At 39.0% G+C, this 21521-nt stretch overlaps 2 protein-coding genes across 3 annotated transcripts; both read right to left on the minus strand.

Moving 5' to 3' along the window:
• Positions 1–6696: 6696 nt before the first annotated feature.
• On the minus strand, positions 6697–13065 carry LOC147002726 (aly/REF export factor 2-like). The gene is made up of 2 exons (XM_085842582.1): positions 12504–13065; positions 6697–6815 (listed from the first exon to the last, which is right to left on the minus strand). Exons 1-2 carry the CDS (start codon positions 13063–13065, stop codon positions 6697–6699), a joined length of 681 nt encoding a protein of 226 aa, XP_085698708.1.
• Positions 13066–17355: 4290 nt separating this feature from the next.
• On the minus strand, positions 17356–18201 carry LOC147002727 (THO complex subunit 4-like). Of its 2 annotated transcripts, XM_085843394.1 has the most exons (2): positions 17548–18201; positions 17356–17424 (listed from the first exon to the last, which is right to left on the minus strand). In XM_085843394.1, the coding sequence occupies exons 1-2, from the start codon at positions 18199–18201 to the stop codon at positions 17356–17358; spliced, it is 723 nt and encodes a 240-aa protein (XP_085699520.1). The 2 variants fall into 2 exon arrangements, with proteins under 2 accessions (XP_085699520.1, XP_085699519.1); XM_085843393.1 differs by having other exon boundaries at positions 17356–18180.
• Positions 18202–21521: the final 3320 nt, after the last annotated feature.

The raw sequence follows: 21521 nt of genomic DNA on the forward strand, positions 1-21521 counted from the left end.
CCTGATTAGAAAACAAAATTTTAATTTATGTTGAAATTACATCTTTTGTTTCAGCATATTGCATCATTATGGCATAAGGAATAGATCCTGAGAATTGATTAGGAAAAACAAGAAGTTTGAACTTGATCAGTATATACAAACAAAGGATTGAATTTAACTGGTATATGTAGCTATAACTTCTAATCGTATTACAAATGAAAGAACTAGTTAAATGCCATCCTGGTCTACCCAGAATGATTCCAATGCAAACACAGTTCCTTAACACCACAGTTTTTAAAAAATGCAAGTATTGGAAGGAGCAAAATCAGTGAGCTGAGCCCAGTCTCTGGGAGCCAGAGTGAGAGGAGAAAATTCACCCTTCAAGTCTTATGACCTCAACCTATCTGGTGTAGAAACACAATACCAAACATATCAGAAAGACTTGAATAGAAAATAAAATATAACCAGTTTGTCCAGGTCTACATAGGGGTTATGGTCACAAAGGAAATATACTAAAATAAAAACAAATGCTTTTAATCCCAGCCCTCAAGAAGCAGAGGCAGGAGGATCTTTCTAACTTCCCTGATAGCTAGGTACACACAGCCAGCTCTAAACTGTCCAGGGCTGCCTTGTAAGTCCTGGACTTTAGAAATGAATGACACTATGTCTACATTTTACCAGAAGATAAAAAATGTTAACAAACATAATTAGAATGAAAACGACCACCCAATTTCAAAAACTGGATTATTTAAAATCAAACGTATTTAGAGTTGAGTGTTATGATTCAGTCTTGGGAAAGAACTATTTCATAGCTCTGAAGACCTGGAAATATCTTAGGAGACATTTGGCTCCTTGCGACTCATTGGTGTGGTTCACTCACCTCTCTGTCAAGCCTTCTGTCTCAGGGCAGACTGCAGAGTAGAACCCTTTGCTCTCTTGGTAGCTTGCCTCAGCTCTCTCAAGTGTGCTGTCCAAGCCTCTCCAAACTCCTTTTATACTCCTAAGGACCTCCCCCTCCCTAGATAAGCCTGCTATCTCTGGTAATTGAATCATGTTTTCACACCACAAATCATTACAATCCTTAAAGAGACAGAATACTAAAGAAAGCAATGTTTACAACTGTAACAGATGTCAGAGAAAAGACTGTGGCTAATTCAGTGTGATACCCAATAATCAGACTAGACCATTTTTTTTAAATGACTTGCATTTATCCCTCTTAACATGATTAAATCTGTTGTATTTTTCTTCTTTTCTGTCTTTCTGTCTTTCTTTCTTTCCATTTCTTTCTTTTCTTTTCTTTTCTTTTCTTTCTTTTTTTTTTTTTTTTTTTTTTTTTTTTTTTTTTTTTTTTTTTTTTTTGGATATCTGTCCTTGAAAACTCTGTAGAGTAGAGTTGGCCTCCAATTAAGAGATTTCCCTGCCTCTGCCTCCCAATGGCTTGAATAAAAGGTTTTGACACCTAATCACTCAGTAAACCATTTCTAAACTTCTCCCAGTAGATAAAAACAAAAATGAAGTAAATAACAATTCTACTTAAATCAAAGCCATAAAGTGGTCACAATTTATAGGATTCTATGACTGCAAAAGATAGGGCAACCAACACTGTCCTTTAAAGGGGATTCACACAGACAGACAACTGCTGTGTTTCTTGCTGGGCATCTAACCCAGGGCTGCACATGTGCCAAGCAATTACTCTGCCACTGGGACACAGTGGGAGTCCATAGAGAAGAATGTTAAGAAGGAGAATACAATGTATGCATATTATATTAAAAACAGGAAGGCTGTGAGGTACAGAGACTTAGTGTTTAAGACATTTTTAGGCTCAACCATCAACTCCTTTAGAATGAATCTCATTGGGCCCCATTCTGATTTATCTCAATCTCTTTTGTGGTGGAGATGACAGATAACATTTTGTTTTCTTTGTTTTGTTTCCCTTTAAGATCTTGTCACATTATGAAGCCTAGAACTTGATTCATAGCTCAGCCTGGCCTCTCTAAAAATCATAGGTGTGCTTGTCTCCCTCCACTGAGTCCTCAGATAAAACCTTTGGGTCACTCTGCCCAGCTCAGAGAAATATTTTTGAAAGTAGTATCTGTTTTCTAAATCTTCAAAATGAAAACCATCATCACTATGTTAGTCAGGGTTCTCTAGAGAAGCAGAACTTACAGAATGAATCTCTACATATACAAAGGAAATTTATTTAAATGACTTACAAGTTGAGATATGGCTTTTCCAATGGTTTTCTATGGATGGAAAATCCGTGAATCCACAATCCACTCAGTCTACAAGGCTGGAGGCCTCAACTGGTCTTCCTTAGAGATGTTGGGATCCCAGGGAAGGAATGCATTTGCTAGCAAGGCGAGAGCAAGCAGACAATTAGCAAATACTGCCTCTTGCATGTCTTTATGTAGGCTTCCAGAAGAAGGTGTGGCAGGTATTAGAGGTGGGGCCTCCTTAGGCAAGATTCAGATTAAAGGTGTGTGTGTGCCTGCCTGCCTTCTTCAAGATTTGATTAGAGGTGGATCTTTTCATGTCACATTAATCTAAAATCCCAAAAAGTTGTGCCCTCTCTTTTTAGCTCTTCATGAATTCCAGATGTAATCACATTGACAACCAAGAATAGCCATCATGGTCACTTTATCCCCATACACATCTGTTTGTTTTCAGAGATGGGTTGAGGGTTTTGTTCTGGTCACAAACTCCTGGGCTAAGTGATTAATAGATTGTCTTAGCCACCTAAATGGTGTTTATTTGCTCTGTGTTTGAAATGGTCTTCAGTGTGTAACCCAGATGGCCTGGAACTCCTGGTTCCATACAGTGAGCCAGAAATTTTCAGAGGTCCCCATGCCTCTGAGAGAGTGGAATTAAAAGTCTGTGTCACAATCTACAGCAAACCAGTAGCCAACATCAAAGTAAATGGTGAGAAGCTGGAAACAATCCCACTAAAATCAGGGACTAGACAAGGCTGCCCACTTTCTCCCTAACTATTCAACATTGTATTTGAAGTCCTAGCCAGAGCAATTCTACAACAAAAGGAGATCAAAAGGATCCAAATTGGAAAAGAAAAAGTCAAAATATCACTTTTTCAGATGATGTGATAGTATATATAATTGACCCTAAAAATTCCACCAGAGAACTCCTAAACCTGATAAACAGCTTCTGTGAAGTAGCTGGATATAAAATTAACACAAACAAGTCAATGGCCTTTCTCTACACAAAGAATAAACAGGCTGAGAAAGAAATTAGGGAAACAACACCCTTCTCAATAGTCACAAATAATATAAAATACCTTAGCATGACTCTAACTAAGGAAGTGAAAGATCTGTATGATAAGAACTTCAAGTCTCTGAAGAAAGAAATTAAAGAAGATCTCAGAAGATGGAAAGATCTCCCATGCTCATGGATTGGCAGGATCAACATTGAAAAAATGGCTTTCTTGCCAAAAGCAATCTACAGATTCAATGCAATCCCCATCAAAATTCCAACTCAATTCTTCAACGAATTAGAAAGAGCAATGTTCAGATTCATATGGAATAACAAAAAACCTAGGATAGCAAAAACTCTTCTCAAGGATAAAAGAACTTCTGGTGGAATCACCATGCCTGACCTAAAGCTTTACTACGGAGCAATTGTAATAAAAACTGCATGGTACTGGTATAGTGACAGACAAGTAGACCAATGGAATAGAATTGAAGACCCAGAAATGAACCCACACACCTATGGTCAATTGATCTTCAACATGGGAGCCAAAATCATCCAGTGGAAAAAAGACAGCATTTTCAAAAAATGGTGCTGGCACAACTGGTGGTTATCATGTAGAAGAATTCAAATCGATCCATTCCTATCTCCTTGTACTAAGGTCAAATCTAAGTGGATCGAGGAACTCCACATAAAACCAGAGGCACCGAAACTTATAGAGGAGAAAGTGTGGAAAAGCCTCAAAGATATGGGCACAGGGGAAAAAAATTTCTGAATAGAACAGCTATGGCTTGTGTTGTAAGATCAAGAATTGACAAATGGGACCTCATGAAACTGCAAAGATTCTGTAGGGCAAAAGACACTGCCAATAAGACAAAAAGGCCACCAACACATTGGGAAAGATCTTTACCTATCTTAAATCAGATAGGGGACTAATAACCAATATATATAAAGAACTCAAGAAGGTGGACTCCAGAAAATCACATAACCCCATTAAAAAATGGGGATCAGAGCTAAACAAAGAATTCTCATCTGAGGAATACTGAATGGTTGACAAGCTTCTGAAAAAAATGCCCAGCATCCTTAATCATCAGAGAAATGCAAATCAAAACAACCCTGAGATTCCATCTCACACCAGTCAGAATGGCTAAGATCAAAAATTCAGGTGACAGCAGATGCTGGCGAGGATGTGGAGAAAGAGGAACACTCCTCCATTTTTGGTGGGATTTCAAGCTTGCACAACCACTGTGGAAATCATTCTGGTAATTCCTCAGAAAATTGGACATAGTACTACCAGAGGATCCTGCAATACCTCTCCTGGGCATATATCCAGGAGAAGTTACAACTGATAAGAAGGTCACATGCTCCACTATGTTCCTAGCAGCCTTATTTATAATAGCCAGAAGCTGGAAAGAACTCAGATGCCCCTCAACAGAGGAATGAATACAAAAAATGTGGTACATTTACACAATGGAGTACTACTCAGCTATTAAAAAGAATGAATTTATGAAATTCCTAGGCAAATGGTTGGACCTGGAGGGCATCATCCTGAGTGAGGTAAAACAATCACAAAAGAACTCAAATGATATGTACTCACTGATAAGTAGATATTAGCCCAGAAACTTAGTATACCGAGATATAAGATACAATTTGCAAAACACATGAAACTCAAGAAGAAAGAAGACCAAAGTGTGGACACTTTGCCCCTTCTTAGAAGTGGGAACAAAACACCCATGGAAAGAGTTACAGAGACAAAGTTTGGAGCTGAGACAAAAGGATGGATCATCTAGAGACTGCCATATCCAGGGATCCATCCCATAATCAGCCTCCAAACGATGAGACCATTGCATTCACTAGCAAGAGTTTGCTGAAAGGACTCTGATATAGCTGTCTCTTGTGAGACTATGCCAGGGCCTAGCAAACACATAAGTGGATGCTCACAGTCAGCTATTGGATGGATCACAGGGCTCCCAATGGAGGAGCTAGACAAAGTATCCAAGGAGCTAAAGGGAAGTGCAACACTATAGGTGCAACAACATTATGAACTAACCAGTACTCAGGAGCTCTTGACTCTAACTGCATATGTATCAAAAGATGGCCTAATCGGCCATCACTGGAAAGAGAGGCCCATTGGACATACAAACTTAATATGCCCCAGTACAGGGGAATGCCATGGCCAAAAAGTGGGAGTGGGTGGGGGGTTTGTGGGGGGGATGGTATGGGGGACTTTTGGGATAGCATTGGAAATGTAATTAAGGAAAATACCTCATAAAAAATATTTAAAAAAAAAGTCTTTGTCACCATGTACACTTTGCAGCCCTCAAAGCAGCTAGGAATATAGGCACATAGTAATATTTTGACTATGCCAACATTTTTTTATCCTTTTTAACATTTTATATTCAAGATCTCTCTTTCATTCTCTTTCTTCCTTCCTTTCATTTTTAAAAATCTGTTTCCTTTCCTTCTCTCTCTCTCTCTCTCTCTCTCTCTCTCTCTCTCTCTCTGTGTGTGTGTGTGTGTGTCTGTCTCTCTGTCTCTGTCTCTCTCTATCTTTCTGTCTCTCTCTCTTTCTTTTTTTTTTTTTTTTGATACAGGGTATCACTATGTTGTTTTCATGGGCTTCAAACTCACCAAAATTTGCCTGTCTCTTCCTCTTGACCTCTAAGATTAAAGGTGGGCACAGCCATATTCAGCCTAATTCTTTACTAGAATTTTTTTTTTTTTTACTCTAAAGACAAGTTTTCTCAGCGAAGCTCCTGGTGTCCTTGAACTTGATCTGTAGACCAAACTGACCTCAAATCCATGACCAGCTAGATATTTCCATAATCCTAAAATACTACTCCAGAGACAAATTTAATGACAAAGAAGACAATTATCTCTGAGAATAATTATTTGGTAGTAACAATCTTAACAAGATTGCCAAAGCCAGTATTTCAATCATGAGAAAAACCATCAAGTATCTCTGAGCAGCTTCAAGGAGGAAAAAAATAATCATTTCAGCTACATTCCTAGCTATATGTATGAACTACCCCTAAACAGGAGAATGGATCAAAAAAAAGTAAACTAAAAGACATTGCAAGTAGCTTGTACTAATAAGAAACATCAAAATAATAGATAGTGAATACTGAAATACTGAGGCAGGCATGGGTTATTCCAGAATTTACCACATGCCAGGTGCTATGCTGGGTAGATGAGGGTAAGAGTCTGTGTCCAGTCATTTAGTAGTTCTAGATCAACTTTGAGTTATATTAAAATTTTAAACTATTTTAAATTGCTTCATGATACTAGGAATTGAGTCAAAGGCAGAGACAAGCAGATCTTAAGAGTTTGAGGCCAACCTACACTACATAGTGATCTCGTGGCTAATTAGGATTACCTTGTGAGACCCCCATCTCTAAATAGCAAACAAACAAACAAAAAACACACAAGAAAATGATATAAGGATATAAAGCCTAAGAGTTTCCAAATATGATGCTAATATACATAAGAAACTTATTATCTATTGACAAGGTATAATAATTAAATGTTCCCTTTGGGTGCCTTTGGAATCCTGCACAGGAATGCGTACTTCTGTCTGGGAACTTGGCATGTTGTAAGGGAAGGGAGGTCTAGATAATCTTCCAGGGAAGGAGCAAAATCTAGAGTATAAAAATTTCCCATTACAAGAAACACCAATTTTATAATGGAGAGAAAAAAATAAGATTCTTTTGATGTGCTTTGATAATTTCTCTTTTTTTATTAATGTTTCTTTCTTGGATTCATCTCTGAAAACATCTTATCCCATCCCCATTTCCCTGATCATGAATCCACCTACTCCCACTTAACTGTCCTGATATTCCCCTATACTGAGACCATGATCCTTCCAGGACTAAGGGCCTCTCTTCCCATTGATGACTGACAAGGCCATTCTTTACTGCATATGCAGCTAGAGCCATGGGTCACTTCATATGTGCTCTGTTGTCAGTAGTTTAGTCCTTGGGGGCTCTTGAGGTACTGGTTGGTTCATATTGTTGTTCCTCCTATGATGTTGTGAGCTATATTGGATCTTTTGGTCCTTTCTCAAGGTTCTCCATTGGGGACCCTGTGCTCAGTCCATTGGTTGGCTGAGCGCATCAACCTCTGTATTTGTCAGGCACTGGAATAGCCCCTCCCACTTGTCAGCTTCACTTGGTCTGTGATGGGAATTCCAAACTCCTGGGCTAATATCTACTCATCAGAAAGTGCATACCATGTGTGTACATTTCTGAGTGGGTTACCTCACTCAGGATGATATTTTATAGTTCCACCCATTTGCCTTAGAGTTTCATGAATTTATTCTCATTTTTAAAGATTTATTCATTATTATAAATGAGTACACTGTAGTTATCTTCAACACACCAGGTGAGCGCATCAGATATCATTAAGGGTGGTTATGAGTCACCATGTGGTTGCTGGGATATGAACTCAGAACCTTTAGAAGAGGAGTTAGTGCTCTTACCAACTGAGCCATCTCTGCAGCCCAAATTTATTGTTCTTAAGACCTGGGTAGTATTCCATTCTGTAAAAGTACCACATTTTCTGTATCCATTCCTCTGCTGAGGGACATCTGAGTTCTTTCCAGCTCCTGGCTATTATAATAAGGATGTGATGAACATAGTGGAGACTGTGTCCTTATTACATACTGGAGCATTTTCTTGTATATTTCCAGGACTGGTACTAGTGTGTCGTCAGGTAGTACTATCTCCAATTTTCTGAGGAACTGCCAAACTCATTTCCAGATTGGTTGTACCAGCTGGCAATCCCACCAGCATGGATGAGTGTTCCTCTTACTCCACAACCTCTCCAGCATCTGCTATCAACTGAGGTTTTGATCTTATCCATTCTGACAGGTGTGAGGTTTAAGCTCAGGTTGTTTTGTTTGGCATTTCTCTGATGACTAAGAATGTTGAACATTTTTTAGGGGATTCTCAGCCATATTGTATTGCTCTGTTGCGAACTCTTTTTTTTTTTTTTTTTTTTTTTTTTTTTTTTTGGCATTGTATCCATTTTTAAATAGGGTTCTCTGGAGTCTAATTTTTGAGTTCTTTGTATATGTTAGATATTAGCCCTGTACAGGATGTAGGATTGTTAAAGATCTTTTACAAACCTGTTGGTTGCATTTTTTTTTTGTCTTATTGACAGTGTTTTTTGCCTTCCAGAAGTTTTGCAACTTTATGTGGTCCCTTCGTTTTGATCCTTCATCTTACAGTACAAGCCACTGGTGTTCTGTTCAGGAATATTTCTCCTGTGCCAATGTGTTCGAGGCTCTTCCCCACTTTCTCCTCTATAAGTTTAAGTGTATTTGGTTTTATGTGGAGGTCCTTAATACACTTGGACTTGACCTTTGTACAAGAAGATAAGAATGGATCGATTTGCATTCTTCTACTTGCTAAATGCCAGTAAAGCCACCTCCATCCTTAAAAAGGCTGTCTTTTTTCCACTGGTTGGGTTTAGCTCCTTTGTCAAAGATCAAGTTACCATAGGTTTGTGGGTTCTTTTGTAGGTCTTCCATTCTATTTCCATAATCTACCTGCCTGTCATTGTCCAATACAATGCAGTTTTTGGTTTTGTTTGTTTGTTTGTTTGTTTGTTTTTGTTTTTGTTTTTTATCACAATTGCTCTGTAGTACAGCAATTTAGGTTAGGGATGGTGATTCCACAAGAAATGCCTATATTGTTGAGAATAACTTTTGCTATTCTAGTTTTTTTGTTTGTTGGTTTTTATTTTTCCAGATGACTTTGCTAATTGTTCTTTCTAAGACTGTGAACAATTGATTTGGAATTTTGATGGGGATTGAATTGAATCTGTAGATTGCTTTGGGCATTATGGCTATTTTTACTATATTAATCTTGTCAATCCATGAGCATGGGAGATCTTTCCATCTTCTGATTTGTCCTTCGATTTCTGCCTTAAGAGACTTAAAGTTCTTATACAGATCTTTCACTTGCTTAGTTAGAATCGGACCAAGGTATTTAAATTATTTGTGACTTTAGTGAAGGGTGGTATTTCCATAATATCTTTCTCAGCCTGTTTATTTTTTTATGTAGAGGAAGGCCACTGATTTGTTAGAGCTAATTTAAATCCATCTACTTTGCTGAAGTTGTTTATCAGGTTTAGTATTTCTCTGGTGGAATTTTGGGGTTATTTAGTATATTCTCATATCATCTGCAAATAGTGATAGTTTGACTTCTTCCTTGCCAATTTGTATCTCTTTGACATCCCTTTCTTGTCTAATTTCTCTGGCTTGGACTTCAAGTACTATATTGAATAGGAAGGGAGAGTGTGCACAGCCTTGTCAAGTCCCTGATTTTACTGCGATTTTTTTTTCAAGTTTCTCTCCATTTAGGTTGATGTAGGCTACTGGTTTGCTCTATGTTACTGTTACTATGTTAAGGCATGTGCCATGAATTCCTGATATTTCCAAGACTTTTGTCATGTTGGATTTTTTCAAATGCTTTCTCAGCGTCTCATGAGATGATCATATATCTTTTTTCTTTCAATTTGTTTATGTAGTAGATTATATTGATATATTCGTGTATGTTGAACCATCCCTGCATCCCTGGTATGAAGCCTACTTGATTGTGATGAAGAGCCATTTGTTGTGTTTTTGAATTCAGTTGGTAATTTTATTGAGTACATTTGAATTGATATTCAAAAGGGAAATTGGTCTCAATTCTCTTTCTTTGTTAGATCTATTTGCTTTTGGTATGAGAACAATTGTGGCTTCATTAAATAAATTGAGTAGGGTTTATTCTCTTTCTATTTTATTGAATAATTTGAAGACTACCTAATCTGGTTCTAGTCTTTTTGTGGTTGGAGACATTTAGTGACTGATTATATTTCTTTATGATTTATGGTGTGGTTTAGATTGTTTATCTGATCTTGCTTTAACTTTGGTATTTGGTATCTCTCTAGAAAATTATCCATTTCATCTACATTTTCATGTTGTGGTGAGTATAGGCTTTTGTAGTAGGATCTGATAATTTTTGAATTGTCTCAATTTTGGCTGTTCTATCTCCATTTTCATTTCTGATTTTGTTAATTTGAATCCTGTCTCTGTGCCCTCTGTTAGTCTGTTTATTTACCCTGATGATTTTCTCAAATAACCAACTGCTGGTGTTGTGGATTCTTTGTATACTTCTTTTTGTGTTGACTTGGTTGGTTTTAGCCCTGAGTTTGGTTATTTCCTGCCTTCTCCTACTCTTAAATTTATTTGATTCTTTTTATTCTAGAGCTTTCAGGAGTGCTGTTAAGATGTTAATGTATGCTCTCTTCACTTTCTTTTTGGAGATACTCAGAGCTGTGGGATTTACTCTTAGCACTGCTTTCATTATTTCCCATAACTTTGGTAATGATGTACCTGCCTTCTCTTTAAATTCCAAAAGTCTTCCTTGACCAAGTTATCATTGAGTTATCATACAGTATTGTTCACCTTCTATATGTATGTTTGGTTTATGTTGCTTTTGTTGCTACTGAAGACCAACGTTGTTCAGTAGTAATCTGATAGAAGCATGGGATTATTTCAATCTGCTTTCTTTTGAGTTCTGTGTTGTGGCCAAGTGTTTGGTCAGTTCTGGGGAAGATACCATGAGGTGTCAGCAAGAAGGCATATTCCTTATATATAGGATGAAATGTTATATAGATGTCTGTTAAATCAATTTGGTCCATAACTTCTGTTATTTTAACTGTGTGTCTCTCTTTAGTTTCTGTTTCCCTGATCTGTCCATTGGTGAAAGTTGGGTGTTGAAGTCCCGCACAACTATTTTTTGACGTGAAATGTGAGTTTTTAGCTTTAGTAAAGTTGCTATTATGAATGTAGGTCCCCGTGCATTTGAAGCATAAATGTTTACAAAATGACAGTCCTTATTGGTAGATTTATCCATTGATGAGTCTGAAGTGTCTTTCCTGATATTTTTGATGAATTTTGACTAACAGTCAATTTTATCAGATATTGAGTGGCTACCCCAGGTTCATTCTTGGGACCATTTGCTTGGAAAACTGTTTTTCAGCCCTTTACTCTGAGGAAGTGTCTGGCATGGACATTTATTTCCTCTATGCTGTAAAATGCTTAGCCCTGTAAGTGTCCAGTCTGATAGTCTATGTCTCTGTATTGTGGAATTGAGGACATTGACTTTAAGAGATATTAAGGAATAGTGATTTGTGCTTCCTGTTATCTATCAGTGATGTTATTTTTATGTTTGTGTGGCTATCTTCTTTTGGGTTTGTTGAAAGAAGATTACTTTCTTGCTCTTTCTAGGGTGTAGTTTCCCTCTTTGTGTTGGCATTTTTTCTGTATTAACCTTTGCAGGACTGGATTAGTAGAGAGATACTGTGCAAATTTGATTTTGTCATGGGATATTTTTATCTCTTCATCTATGCTAATGGAGGAGTTTTATGTGTATATTAGTCTGTGCCGGCATTTATGTTCTCTTAGGGTCTGTATGAGATCTAACCAAGGCCTTCTAGCTTTCATAGTCTCTGGTGAGAAGTCTGGTGTAATTCTGATAGGTCTGACTGTTTATGTTACTTGAACTTTTCCCTAAATGTTTTTGTTTGTTTTCTTTTGTTTTGGTTTTTTTTTTATACATTTATTGTTTTGATTATTAAGTGACAGGAGGAATTTCTTTTCTTGTCCAAACTATTTGGAGTTCTGTAGGCCTTTATTTTCATGGCAGATCTCTTTCATTAGGTTAGGGAAAATTTCCTCTATAGACCCAAAGAGACCCAGAGAGACCCAAAATGTGTGAGAGTTCCTCATTCTCCACAAAAATCATTCATCAACGACGTCGTATTACTTGTTTATTTCTACACACAATTTTATTAGGGCAAAGGTGAAAATGCCACCTTCACTAAAGCAAAAACTACAATTGATCCACAAAATAACTCAGTACAAGACAGGTGTATTTCAGAATGTAAATAAAAGAAAGAGAGAAGGAAAGAACTTTACATGGCGTTTTAAAACAGGAGAAAAGAAAAAGAAGCAAAGGAGGAATCCACCATTGTGTTCATGGTCCACTAGCCAACCCTCAGTCTAGGCATCACAGTCCATGCTCTGGGTCCAGTTCTTGTGCAGCTTTGCTAAGTTGTTTAGCTGGTGTCCATCATTTCCTGATAAGCATCCAGCTCCTCTGCAGATAGCTGCTGGTGCTCCTGCTGCTGCTGCTGCTGTTTCTGGAGCTTCTGCTCCTCCTCCTGCTGCTGCTGCTGCTGCTGCTGCTGCTGCTGCTCCTGCTGCAGTTTTGAGTTCCTGCTGGTGCCTCTCTCTCTTCCCTGGCTGCCTCCAAGTGTCCATCTCTTGGTGCCTGCACCACATAATCCTCCAGAGCCAGGGTTTCTTTTCATGCCACCCCTGTTTCTGCTTTGTGCAGGTCTTCCTTGTCTATCAATCTTTGAGGTGACAAGCTGGATGTTCATAGGGCGGCCATCCAAAGAGGCGCCATTGTACTCTCTCATGGCGTTCAGGGCATCTGCTTCCCTTTCAAAGTGCAGATGTGCTGTCCCTAAACTTCTTCCACAGCGATCATAGTGCACAGCAGATTTTTTCAACGTTCCAAATTCAGCAAAGCGTAGCTGAATATCAGCATCTGACACTCCGAAGTGCAGATTTGACACGAACAGCTTCCCACCAGTATCCACGTGGGTTTGACCCCTCAAGTCTCCAATGAATAGGTGCTGCTGCCACTTGTCTGGAAGTTGTTTTGTTCTGTGGTATGGTGCCAGCCTGTTCCTGCCACCACGGGTGATGGTGGGCCGGTACCTCTTTGGCCCAGCATCTCGATTTACCCGGGAATCAGGCCTGCGGTGATGTCCTTGCTGGATCTTGTTCAGCTTAATGATGTCTTCCAAAGACATGTCTATTTGGTCAGCCATGGCGGGCCTTGGATCCAGCATACCTGATTTGAAAACAAAATTTTAATTTATGTTGAAAATACATATGAAAGTTTCAGCATACTGCATCACTAAACAATAGGGAAGAGTTCCTGAGAACTTGATTAGGAAAAACAAGACATTTGAATTTGATCACTATATACCCACAAAGGTGTGAATTTAACCTGTATATGGAGGTGTAACTTCTTACTGTTTTGCAAATTTTAGAACTAGTTAAATACCTTTCTGGTCTACTCAGAATGATTCCTACCCAAACACAGTTCCCTAGTTTCAAAAAGAAGAAAATATTGCAAATATTAGAAGACGCAAACCCAGTGAACTGAGCCCAGTCTCTGGGTGCCAGATTCAGAGGAGAGAATTCACCCATGAAAGTCTTTTGACCTCTACCTGCCTGCTGAAGAAACACAATAAAAACACAACGTAAAGAACTTGAATAGAAAAGAAAATATAACACTTTGTACAGTCTATACAGTTGGCCATTGTCACAAACAAAATACAGTAAAATGAAAAAAAAAAAAAAAGAAAACAAAAAACAAAAAAACAAATGCTTTAAATCCCAGCCCTCAAGAAGCAGAGGTATGAGGATCTTCCCAACTTCCATGATAGCCTAGTCCACAGCCAGCCCTAGACTGTATTGAGCTGCCTAGGAAGGCCTGGATTCCAGAAATCAATACAGACTATCTCTGTAATTTACAGGATGATGATAAAACATACTAACAGACATATTGAGAACGAAAACCACCACCCAAATCCATAAATTGCTAAATTGAACTATTTAAAATCAAATATATCTAGAGTTGTGTGTTACGTTGACATCTTGGGAAAGAACTGTATCACAGCTCTGAAGACCTAGAACTCTCTTAGGAGACATTTGTTTGTCCTTGAGACTAGTTGGTGTGGTTCACTCACCTCTCTGTCAAGCCTTCTGTCCCAGGGCAGACTGCAGAGGAGAACCCTTTGCTCTCTTGGTAGCTTGCCTCAGCTCTCTCAAGTGTGCTGTCCAAGCCTCTCCAAAATCCTTTTATACTCCTAAGGACCTCCCCCTCCCTAGATAAGATTACTATCTATGATAATTGAATCACGTTTTCATGACACTAATCTTTACAATCCATAAAACTACAGAAGACTAAAGAAAGCAACGATGACCACTCTAATAACAGATGCCAGAAGAAAAGACTGTGGCTAATTCAGTGTGATACCCAATAATCAGACTAAATGTTTTATTTTCAAATGACTTCAGATCATCCTTCTTAACATGATTAAATCTCTTAAATTCTTTTTTCGAGATATCTGTCCTTGAAACTCTGTAGAGCAGAGATATCCTCCAATTGAGAGATCTGCCCGCCTCTGCCTCCCAAGGGAGAAATTAAAGACTTTAAATTAAAGGAAAGTTTTTGACACCTAATCACTCAGTAAACCACTTCTAAACTTCTCCCAGTAGATAATGAAAAAGGAAATAAAGAAAAGAACAATTGAACAAAAATCAAACCCAACAAATGGTCACAATTGACAGGATTTTATGACTGCAACAGACAGGGTAACAAAGAGTGTCCTTTAAAGGGGATTCACGCAGACAGACCACTGTTAACTGTGTTTTTTCTTGGGCATCTAACCCAGGGCTGCACATGTGCCGAGCAAGTATTCTGCCACTGAGACACACTGAGAATACTGTCCCTGTGCCCTCTAGTTAATCTGGGTAAGGGTTTATCTATCTTGTTGATATTCTCAAAGAACCAGCACCTGGTTTGGTTGATTCTTTGAATAGTTCATGTTGTTTCCACTTGCTTGATTTCAGCCCTGAGCTTAATTGTTTCCTGCAGTGTACTCCTCTTGGGTGAATTTGCTTCCTTTAGTTCTAGAGCTTCTGGATGTGCTGTCAGTCTGCTAGTGTATGCTCTTTCTAGTTTCTTTTTGGAGGCACTCGGGGCTATGAGTTTTCCTCTTAGGACTGCCTTCATTGTGTCCCATAAGTTTGGGTATGTTGTGGCTTCATGTTCATTAAACTCTAAAAAGTCTTTAATTTCTTTCTTATTTCATCCTTGACCAAGGAATCATTGAGTGGAGTGTTGTTCAGTTTCCACGTGAATGTTGGCTTTCTATTATTTACGATGTTCTTGAAGATCATCAGCCTTAGTCCTTGGTGATCAGATAGGATGCGTGGGATTCCCTTTCCCTTTCTGATTGTGTTCATTTGGATTCTGTCTCTGTGCCCTCAAGTTAGTCTGGCTAACACTTTCTGTATCGTGTTGATGTTCTCAAAGAACCAGCTCCTAGTTTTGTGGATTCTTTATGTAGTTCTTTTTGTGTTGACTTGGTTGGTTTCAGCCCTGAGTTTGATTATTTCCTGCCTTCTCCTCCTCTTGGGTTTATTTGGTTCCTTTTGTTCTAGAGCTTTCAGGTGTGCTGTTAAGCTGCTAGTGTATGCTCTCTCCACTTTCTTTTTGGAGGCACACAGAGCTGAGCTGTGAGTTTTCCTCTTACCCTACTTTCATTATGTCCCATCAGTTTGGGTATGTTGTACATGCATTCTCATTAAATTCTAAAATGTCTTTTATTTCTTCCTTTACCAAGTAAGTTCTGGTTGAGTTATCCTAGAGCACTGTTCACCTTCCATGTGTATGTTTGCTTTCTGTGTTTTTGTTGCTACTGAAGAACAACCTTGTTCAGTAGTGACCTGATAGAAGCATGGGATTATCTCAGTCTTCTTTCTTTTGAGTTCTGTGTTGTGGCCAACTGTATGGTCAGTTCTGGAGAAGAGACCATGAGGTGCCGTGCCAGCGAGAAGGTGTATTCCTTTGATTTAGGATGAGATGTTGTATAGATGTCTGTTGAATCAATTTGGTCCATAACTTCTGTTATTTTCACTGTGTGTCTGTTTAGTTTGTGTTTCCCTGATCTGTCCATTGGTGAAAGTTGGGTGTTGAAGTCCCTCACCACTATTATTTGACGTGAAATGTGAGCCTTTAGCTTCAGTAAAGTTGCTTTTATGAATGTGGGTCCCCTTGCATTTGGAGCATAGATGTTTTCAATATTGAGAGTAGTATCTTCTTGGTAGATTTTCCCCTTGATGAGTATGAAGTGTCTTTCCTGATATTTTTGATGACTTTTGACTAACAGTCAATTTTATCAGATTATTAGAGTGGCTACCCCAGCTTCATTCTTGGGACCATTTGCTTGGAAAACTGTTTTTCAGCCCTTTACTCTGAGGAAGTGTCTGGCATGGACATTTATTTCCTCTATGCTGTAAAATTCTTGGCCCTGTAAGTGTCCAGGCTGATAGTCTATGTCTCTGTATTGTGGAATTGAGGACATTGACTTTAAGAGATATTAAGGAATAGTGATTTGTGCTTCCTGTTATCTATCAGTGATGTTATTTTTATGTTTGTGTGGCTATCTTCTTTTGGGTTTGTTGAAAGAAGATTACTTTCTTGCTCTTTCTAGTGTGTAGTTTCCCTCCTTATGTTGGCATTTTTTCTGTATTAACCTTTGCAGGACTGGATTAGTAGAGAGATACTGTGCAAATTTGATTTTGTCATGGGATATTTTTATCTCTTCATCTATGCTAATGGAGGAGTTTTATGTGTATATTAGTCTGTGCCGGCATTTATGTTCTCTTAGGGTCTGTATGAGATCTAACCAAGGCCTTCTAGCTTTCATAGTCTCTGGTGAGAAGTCTGGTGTAATTCTGATAGGTCTGACTGTTTATGTTACTTGAACTTTTCCCTAAATGTTTTTGTTTGTTTTCTTTTGTTTTGGTTTTTTTTTTTATAAATTTATTGTTTTGATTATTAAGTGACAGGAGGAATTTCTTTTCTTGTCCAAACTATTTGGAGTTCTGTAGGCCTTTATTTTCATGGCAGATCTCTTTCATTAGGTTAGGGAAAATTTCCTCTATAGACCCAAAGAGACCCAGAGAGACCCAAAATGTGTGAGAGTTCCTCATTCTCCACAAAAATCATTCATCAACGACGTTGTATTACTTGTTTATTTCTACACACAATTTTATTAGGGCAAAGGTGAAAATGCCACCTTCACTAAAGTAAAAACTACAATTGATCCACAAAATAACTCAGTACAAGACAGGTGTATTTCAGAATGTAAATAAAAGAAAGTGAGAAGGAAAGAACTTTACATGGCGTTTTAAAACAGGAGAAAAGAAAAAGAAGCAAAGGAGGAATCCACCATTGTGTTCATGGTCCACTAGCCAACCCTCAGTCTAGGCATCACAGTCCATGCTCTGGGTCCAGTTCTTGTGCAGCTTTGCTAAGTTGTTTAGCTGGTGTCCATCATTTCCTGATAAGCATCCAGCTGGGCGTCCAGCTCCTCTGCAGATAGCTGCTGGTGCTCCTGCTGCTGCTGCTGCTGCTGCTGCTGCTGCTGCTGCTGCTGCTGCTGTTTCTGGAGCTTCTGCTCCTCCTCCTGCTGCTGCTGCTGCTGCTGCTGCTTCTGCTGCTCCTGCTGCAGTTTTGAGTTCCTGCTGGTGCCTCTCTCTCTTCCCTGGCTGCCTCCAAGTGTCCATCTCTTGGTGCCTGCACCACTTAATCCTCCAGAGCCAGGGTTTCTTTTCATGCCACCCCTGTTTCTGCTTTGTGCAGGTCTTCCTTGTCTATCAATCTTTGAGGTGACAAGCTGGATGTTCATAGGGCGGCCATCCAAAGAGGCGCCATTGTACTCTCTCATGGCGTTCAGGGCATCTGCTTCCCTTTCAAAGTGCAGATGTGCTGTCCCTAAACTTCTTCCACAGCGATCATAGTGCACAGCAGATTTTTTCAACGTTCCAAATTCAGCAAAGAGTAGCCGAATATCAGCATCTGACACTCCGAAGTGCAGATTTGACACGAACAGCTTCCCACCAGTATCCACGTGGGTTTGACCCCTCAAGTCTCCAATGAATAGGTGCTGCTGCCACTTGTCTGGAAGTTGTTTTGTTCTGTGGTATGGTGCCAGCCTGTTCCTGCCACCACGGGTGATGGTGGGCCGGTACCTCTTTGGCCCAGCATCTCGATTTACCCGGGAATCAGGCCTGCGGTGATGTCCTTGCTGGATCTTGTTCAGCTTAATGATGTCTTCCAAAGACATGTCTATTTTGTCAGCCATGGCGGGCCTTGGATCCAGCATACCTGATTTGAAAACAAAATTTTAATTTATGTTGAAAATACATATGAAAGTTTCAGCATACTGCATCACTAAACAATAGGGAAGAGTTCCTGAGAACTTGATTAGGAAAAACAAGACATTTGAATTTGATCAGTATATACCCACAAAGGTGTGAATTTAACCTGTATACGTACGTGTAACTTCTAACTGTTTTGCAAATTTTAGAACTAGTTAAATACCTTTCTGGTCTACTCAGAATGATTCCTACCCAAACACAGTTCCCTAGTTTCAAAAAGAAGAAAATATTGCAAATATTAGAAGACGCAAACCCAGTGAACTGAGCCCAGTCTCTGGGTGCCAGATTCAGAGGAGAGAATTCACCCATGAAAGTCTTTTGACCTCTACCTGCCTGCTGAAGAAACACAATAAAAACACAACGTAAAGAACTTGAATAGAAAAGAAAATATAACACTTTGTACAGTCTATACAGTTGGCCATTGTCACAAACAAAATACAGTAAAAAGAAAAAAGAAAAAAGAAAACAAAAAACAAAAAAACAAATGCTTTCAATCCCAGCCCTCAAGAAGCAGAGGTATGAGGATCTTCCCAACTTCCATGATAGCCTGCTCCACAGCCAGCTCTAGACTGTATTGAGCTGCCTAGTAAGGCCTGGATTCCAGAAATCAATACAGACTATCTCTGTAATTTACAGGATGATGATAAAACATACTAACAGACATATTGAGAACGAAAACCACCACCCAAATCCATAAATTGCTAAATTGAACTATTTAAAATCAAATATATCTAGAGTTGTGTGTTACGTTGACATCTTGGGAAAGAACTGTATCACAGCTCTGAAGACCTAGAACTCTCTTAGGAGACATTTGTTTGTCCTTGAGACTAGTTGGTGTGGTTCACTCACCTCTCTGTCAAGCCTTCTGTCCCAGGGCAGACTGCAGAGGAGAACCCTTTGCTCTCTTGGTAGTTTGCCTCTGCTCTCTCAAGTGTGCTGTCCAAGCCTCTCCAAAATCCTTTTATACTCCTAAGGACCTCCCCCTCCCTAGATAAGATTACTATCTATGATAATTGAATCACGTTTTCACGACACTAATCTTTACAATCCATAAAACTACAGAAGACTAAAGAAAGCAACGATGACCACTCTAATAACAGATGCCAGAAGAAAAGACTGTGGCTAATTCAGTGTGATACCCAATAATCAGACTAAATGTTTTATTTTCAAATGACTTCAGATCATCCTTCTTAACATGATTAAATCTCTTAAATTCTTTTTTCAAGATATCTGTCCTTGAAACTCTGTAGAGCAGAGATATCCTCCAATTGAGAGATCTGCCCGCCTCTGCCTCCCAAGGGAGAAATTAAAGACTTTAAATTAAAGGAAAGTTTTTGACACCTAATCACTCAGTAAACCACTTCTAAACTTCTCCCAGTAGATAATGAAAAAGGAAATAAAGAAAAGAACAATTGAACAAAAATCAAACCCAACAAATGGTCACAATTGACAGGATTTTATGACTGCAACAGACAGGGTAACAAAGAGTGTCCTTTAAAGGGGATTCACGCAGACAGACCACTGTTAACTGTGTTTTTTCTTGGGCATCTAACCCAGGGCTGCACATGTGCCGAGCAAGTATTCTGCCACTGAGACACACTGAGAATACTGTCCCTGTGCCCTCTAGTTAATCTGGGTAAGGGTTTAATCTATCTTGTTGATATTCTCAAAGAACCAGCACCTGGTTTGGTTGATTCTTTGAATAGTTCATGTTGTTTCCACTTGCTTGATTTCAGCCCTGAGCTTAATTGTTTCCTGCAGTGTACTCCTCTTGGGTGAATTTGCTTCCTTTAGTTCTAGAGCTTCTGGATGTGCTGTCAGTCTGCTAGTGTATGCTCTTTCTAGTTTCTTTTTGGAGGCACTCGGGGCTATGAGTTTTCCTCTTAGGACTGCCTTCATTGTGTCCCATAAGTTTGGGTATGTTGTGGCTTCATGTTCATTAAACTCTAAAAAGTCTTTAATTTCTTTCTTATTTCATCCTTGACCAAGGAATCATTGAGTGGAGTGTTGTTCAGTTTCCACGTGAATGTTGGCTTTCTATTATTTACGATGTTCTTGAAGATCATCAGCCTTAGTCCTTGGTGATCAGATAGGATGCGTGGGATTCCCTTTCCCTTTCTGATTGTGTTCATTTGGATTCTGTCTCTGTGCCCTCAAGTTAGTCTGGCTAACACTTTCTGTATCGTGTTGATGTTCTCAAAGAACCAGCTCCTAGTTTTGTGGATTCTTTATGTAGTTCTTTTTGTGTTGACTTGGTTGGTTTCAGCCCTGAGTTTGATTATTTCCTGCCTTCTCCTCCTCTTGGGTTTATTTGGTTCCTTTTGTTCTAGAGCTTTCAGGTGTGCTGTTAAGCTGCTAGTGTATGCTCTCTCCACTTTCTTTTTGGAGGCACACAGAGCTGAGCTGTGAGTTTTCCTCTTACCCTACTTTCATTATGTCCCATCAGTTTGGGTATGTTGTACATGCATTCTCATTAAATTCTAAAATGTCTTTTATTTCTTCCTTTACCAAGTAAGTTCTGGTTGAGTTATCCTAGAGCACTGTTCACCTTCCATGTGTATGTTTGCTTTCTGTGTTTTTGTTGCTACTGAAGAACAACCTTGTTCAGTAGTGACCTGATAGAAGCATGGGATTATCTCAGTCTTCTTTCTTTTGAGTTCTGTGTTGTGGCCAACTGTATGGTCAGTTCTGGAGAAGAGACCATGAGGTGCCGTGCCAGCGAGAAGGTGTATTCCTTTGATTTAGGATGAGATGTTGTATAGATGTCTGTTGAATCAATTTGGTCCATAACTTCTGTTATTTTCACTGTGTGTCTGTTTAGTTTGTGTTTCCCTGATCTGTCCATTGGTGAAAGTTGGGTGTTGAAGTCCCTCACCACTATTATTTGACGTGAAATGTGAGCCTTTAGCTTCAGTAAAGTTGCTTTTATGAATGTGGGTCCCCTTGCATTTGGAGCATAGATGTTTTCAATATTGAGAGTAGTATCTTCTTGGTAGATTTTCCCCTTGATGAGTATGAAGTGTCTTTCCTGATATTTTTGATGACTTTTGACTAACAGTCAATTTTATCAGATTATTAGAGTGGCTACCCCAGCTTCATTCTTGGGACCATTTGCTTGGAAAACTGTTTTTCAGCCCTTTACTCTGAGGAAGTGTCTGGCATGGACATTTATTTCCTCTATGCTGTAAAATTCTTAGCCCTGTAAGTGTCCAGGCTGATAGTCTATGTCTCTGTATTGTGGAATTGAGGACATTGACTTTAAGAG

Source organism: Mus caroli, unplaced genomic scaffold (assembly GCF_978045245.1).
Source record: "Mus caroli unplaced genomic scaffold, Mus_caroli_1 scaffold_9, whole genome shotgun sequence".
NCBI classification, from domain to species: domain Eukaryota; kingdom Metazoa; phylum Chordata; class Mammalia; order Rodentia; family Muridae; genus Mus; species Mus caroli.

Excerpts from the sequence above, each read along its gene's own strand:
- LOC147002726 (XM_085842582.1), bottom strand. The coding sequence starts at position 13,065 with ATGGCTGACCAAATAGACATGTCTTTGGAAGACATCATTAAGCTGAAC. Across the intron at positions 6,816-12,503 it reads TGGCTCTGGAGGATTATGTG|ATTTTGCTCCTTCCCTGGAA; the intron begins GTGCAGGCACCA and ends TTTATACTCTAG.
- LOC147002727 (XM_085843393.1), bottom strand. The coding sequence starts at position 18,180 with ATGGCTGACAAAATAGACATGTCTTTGGAAGACATCATTAAGCTGAAC.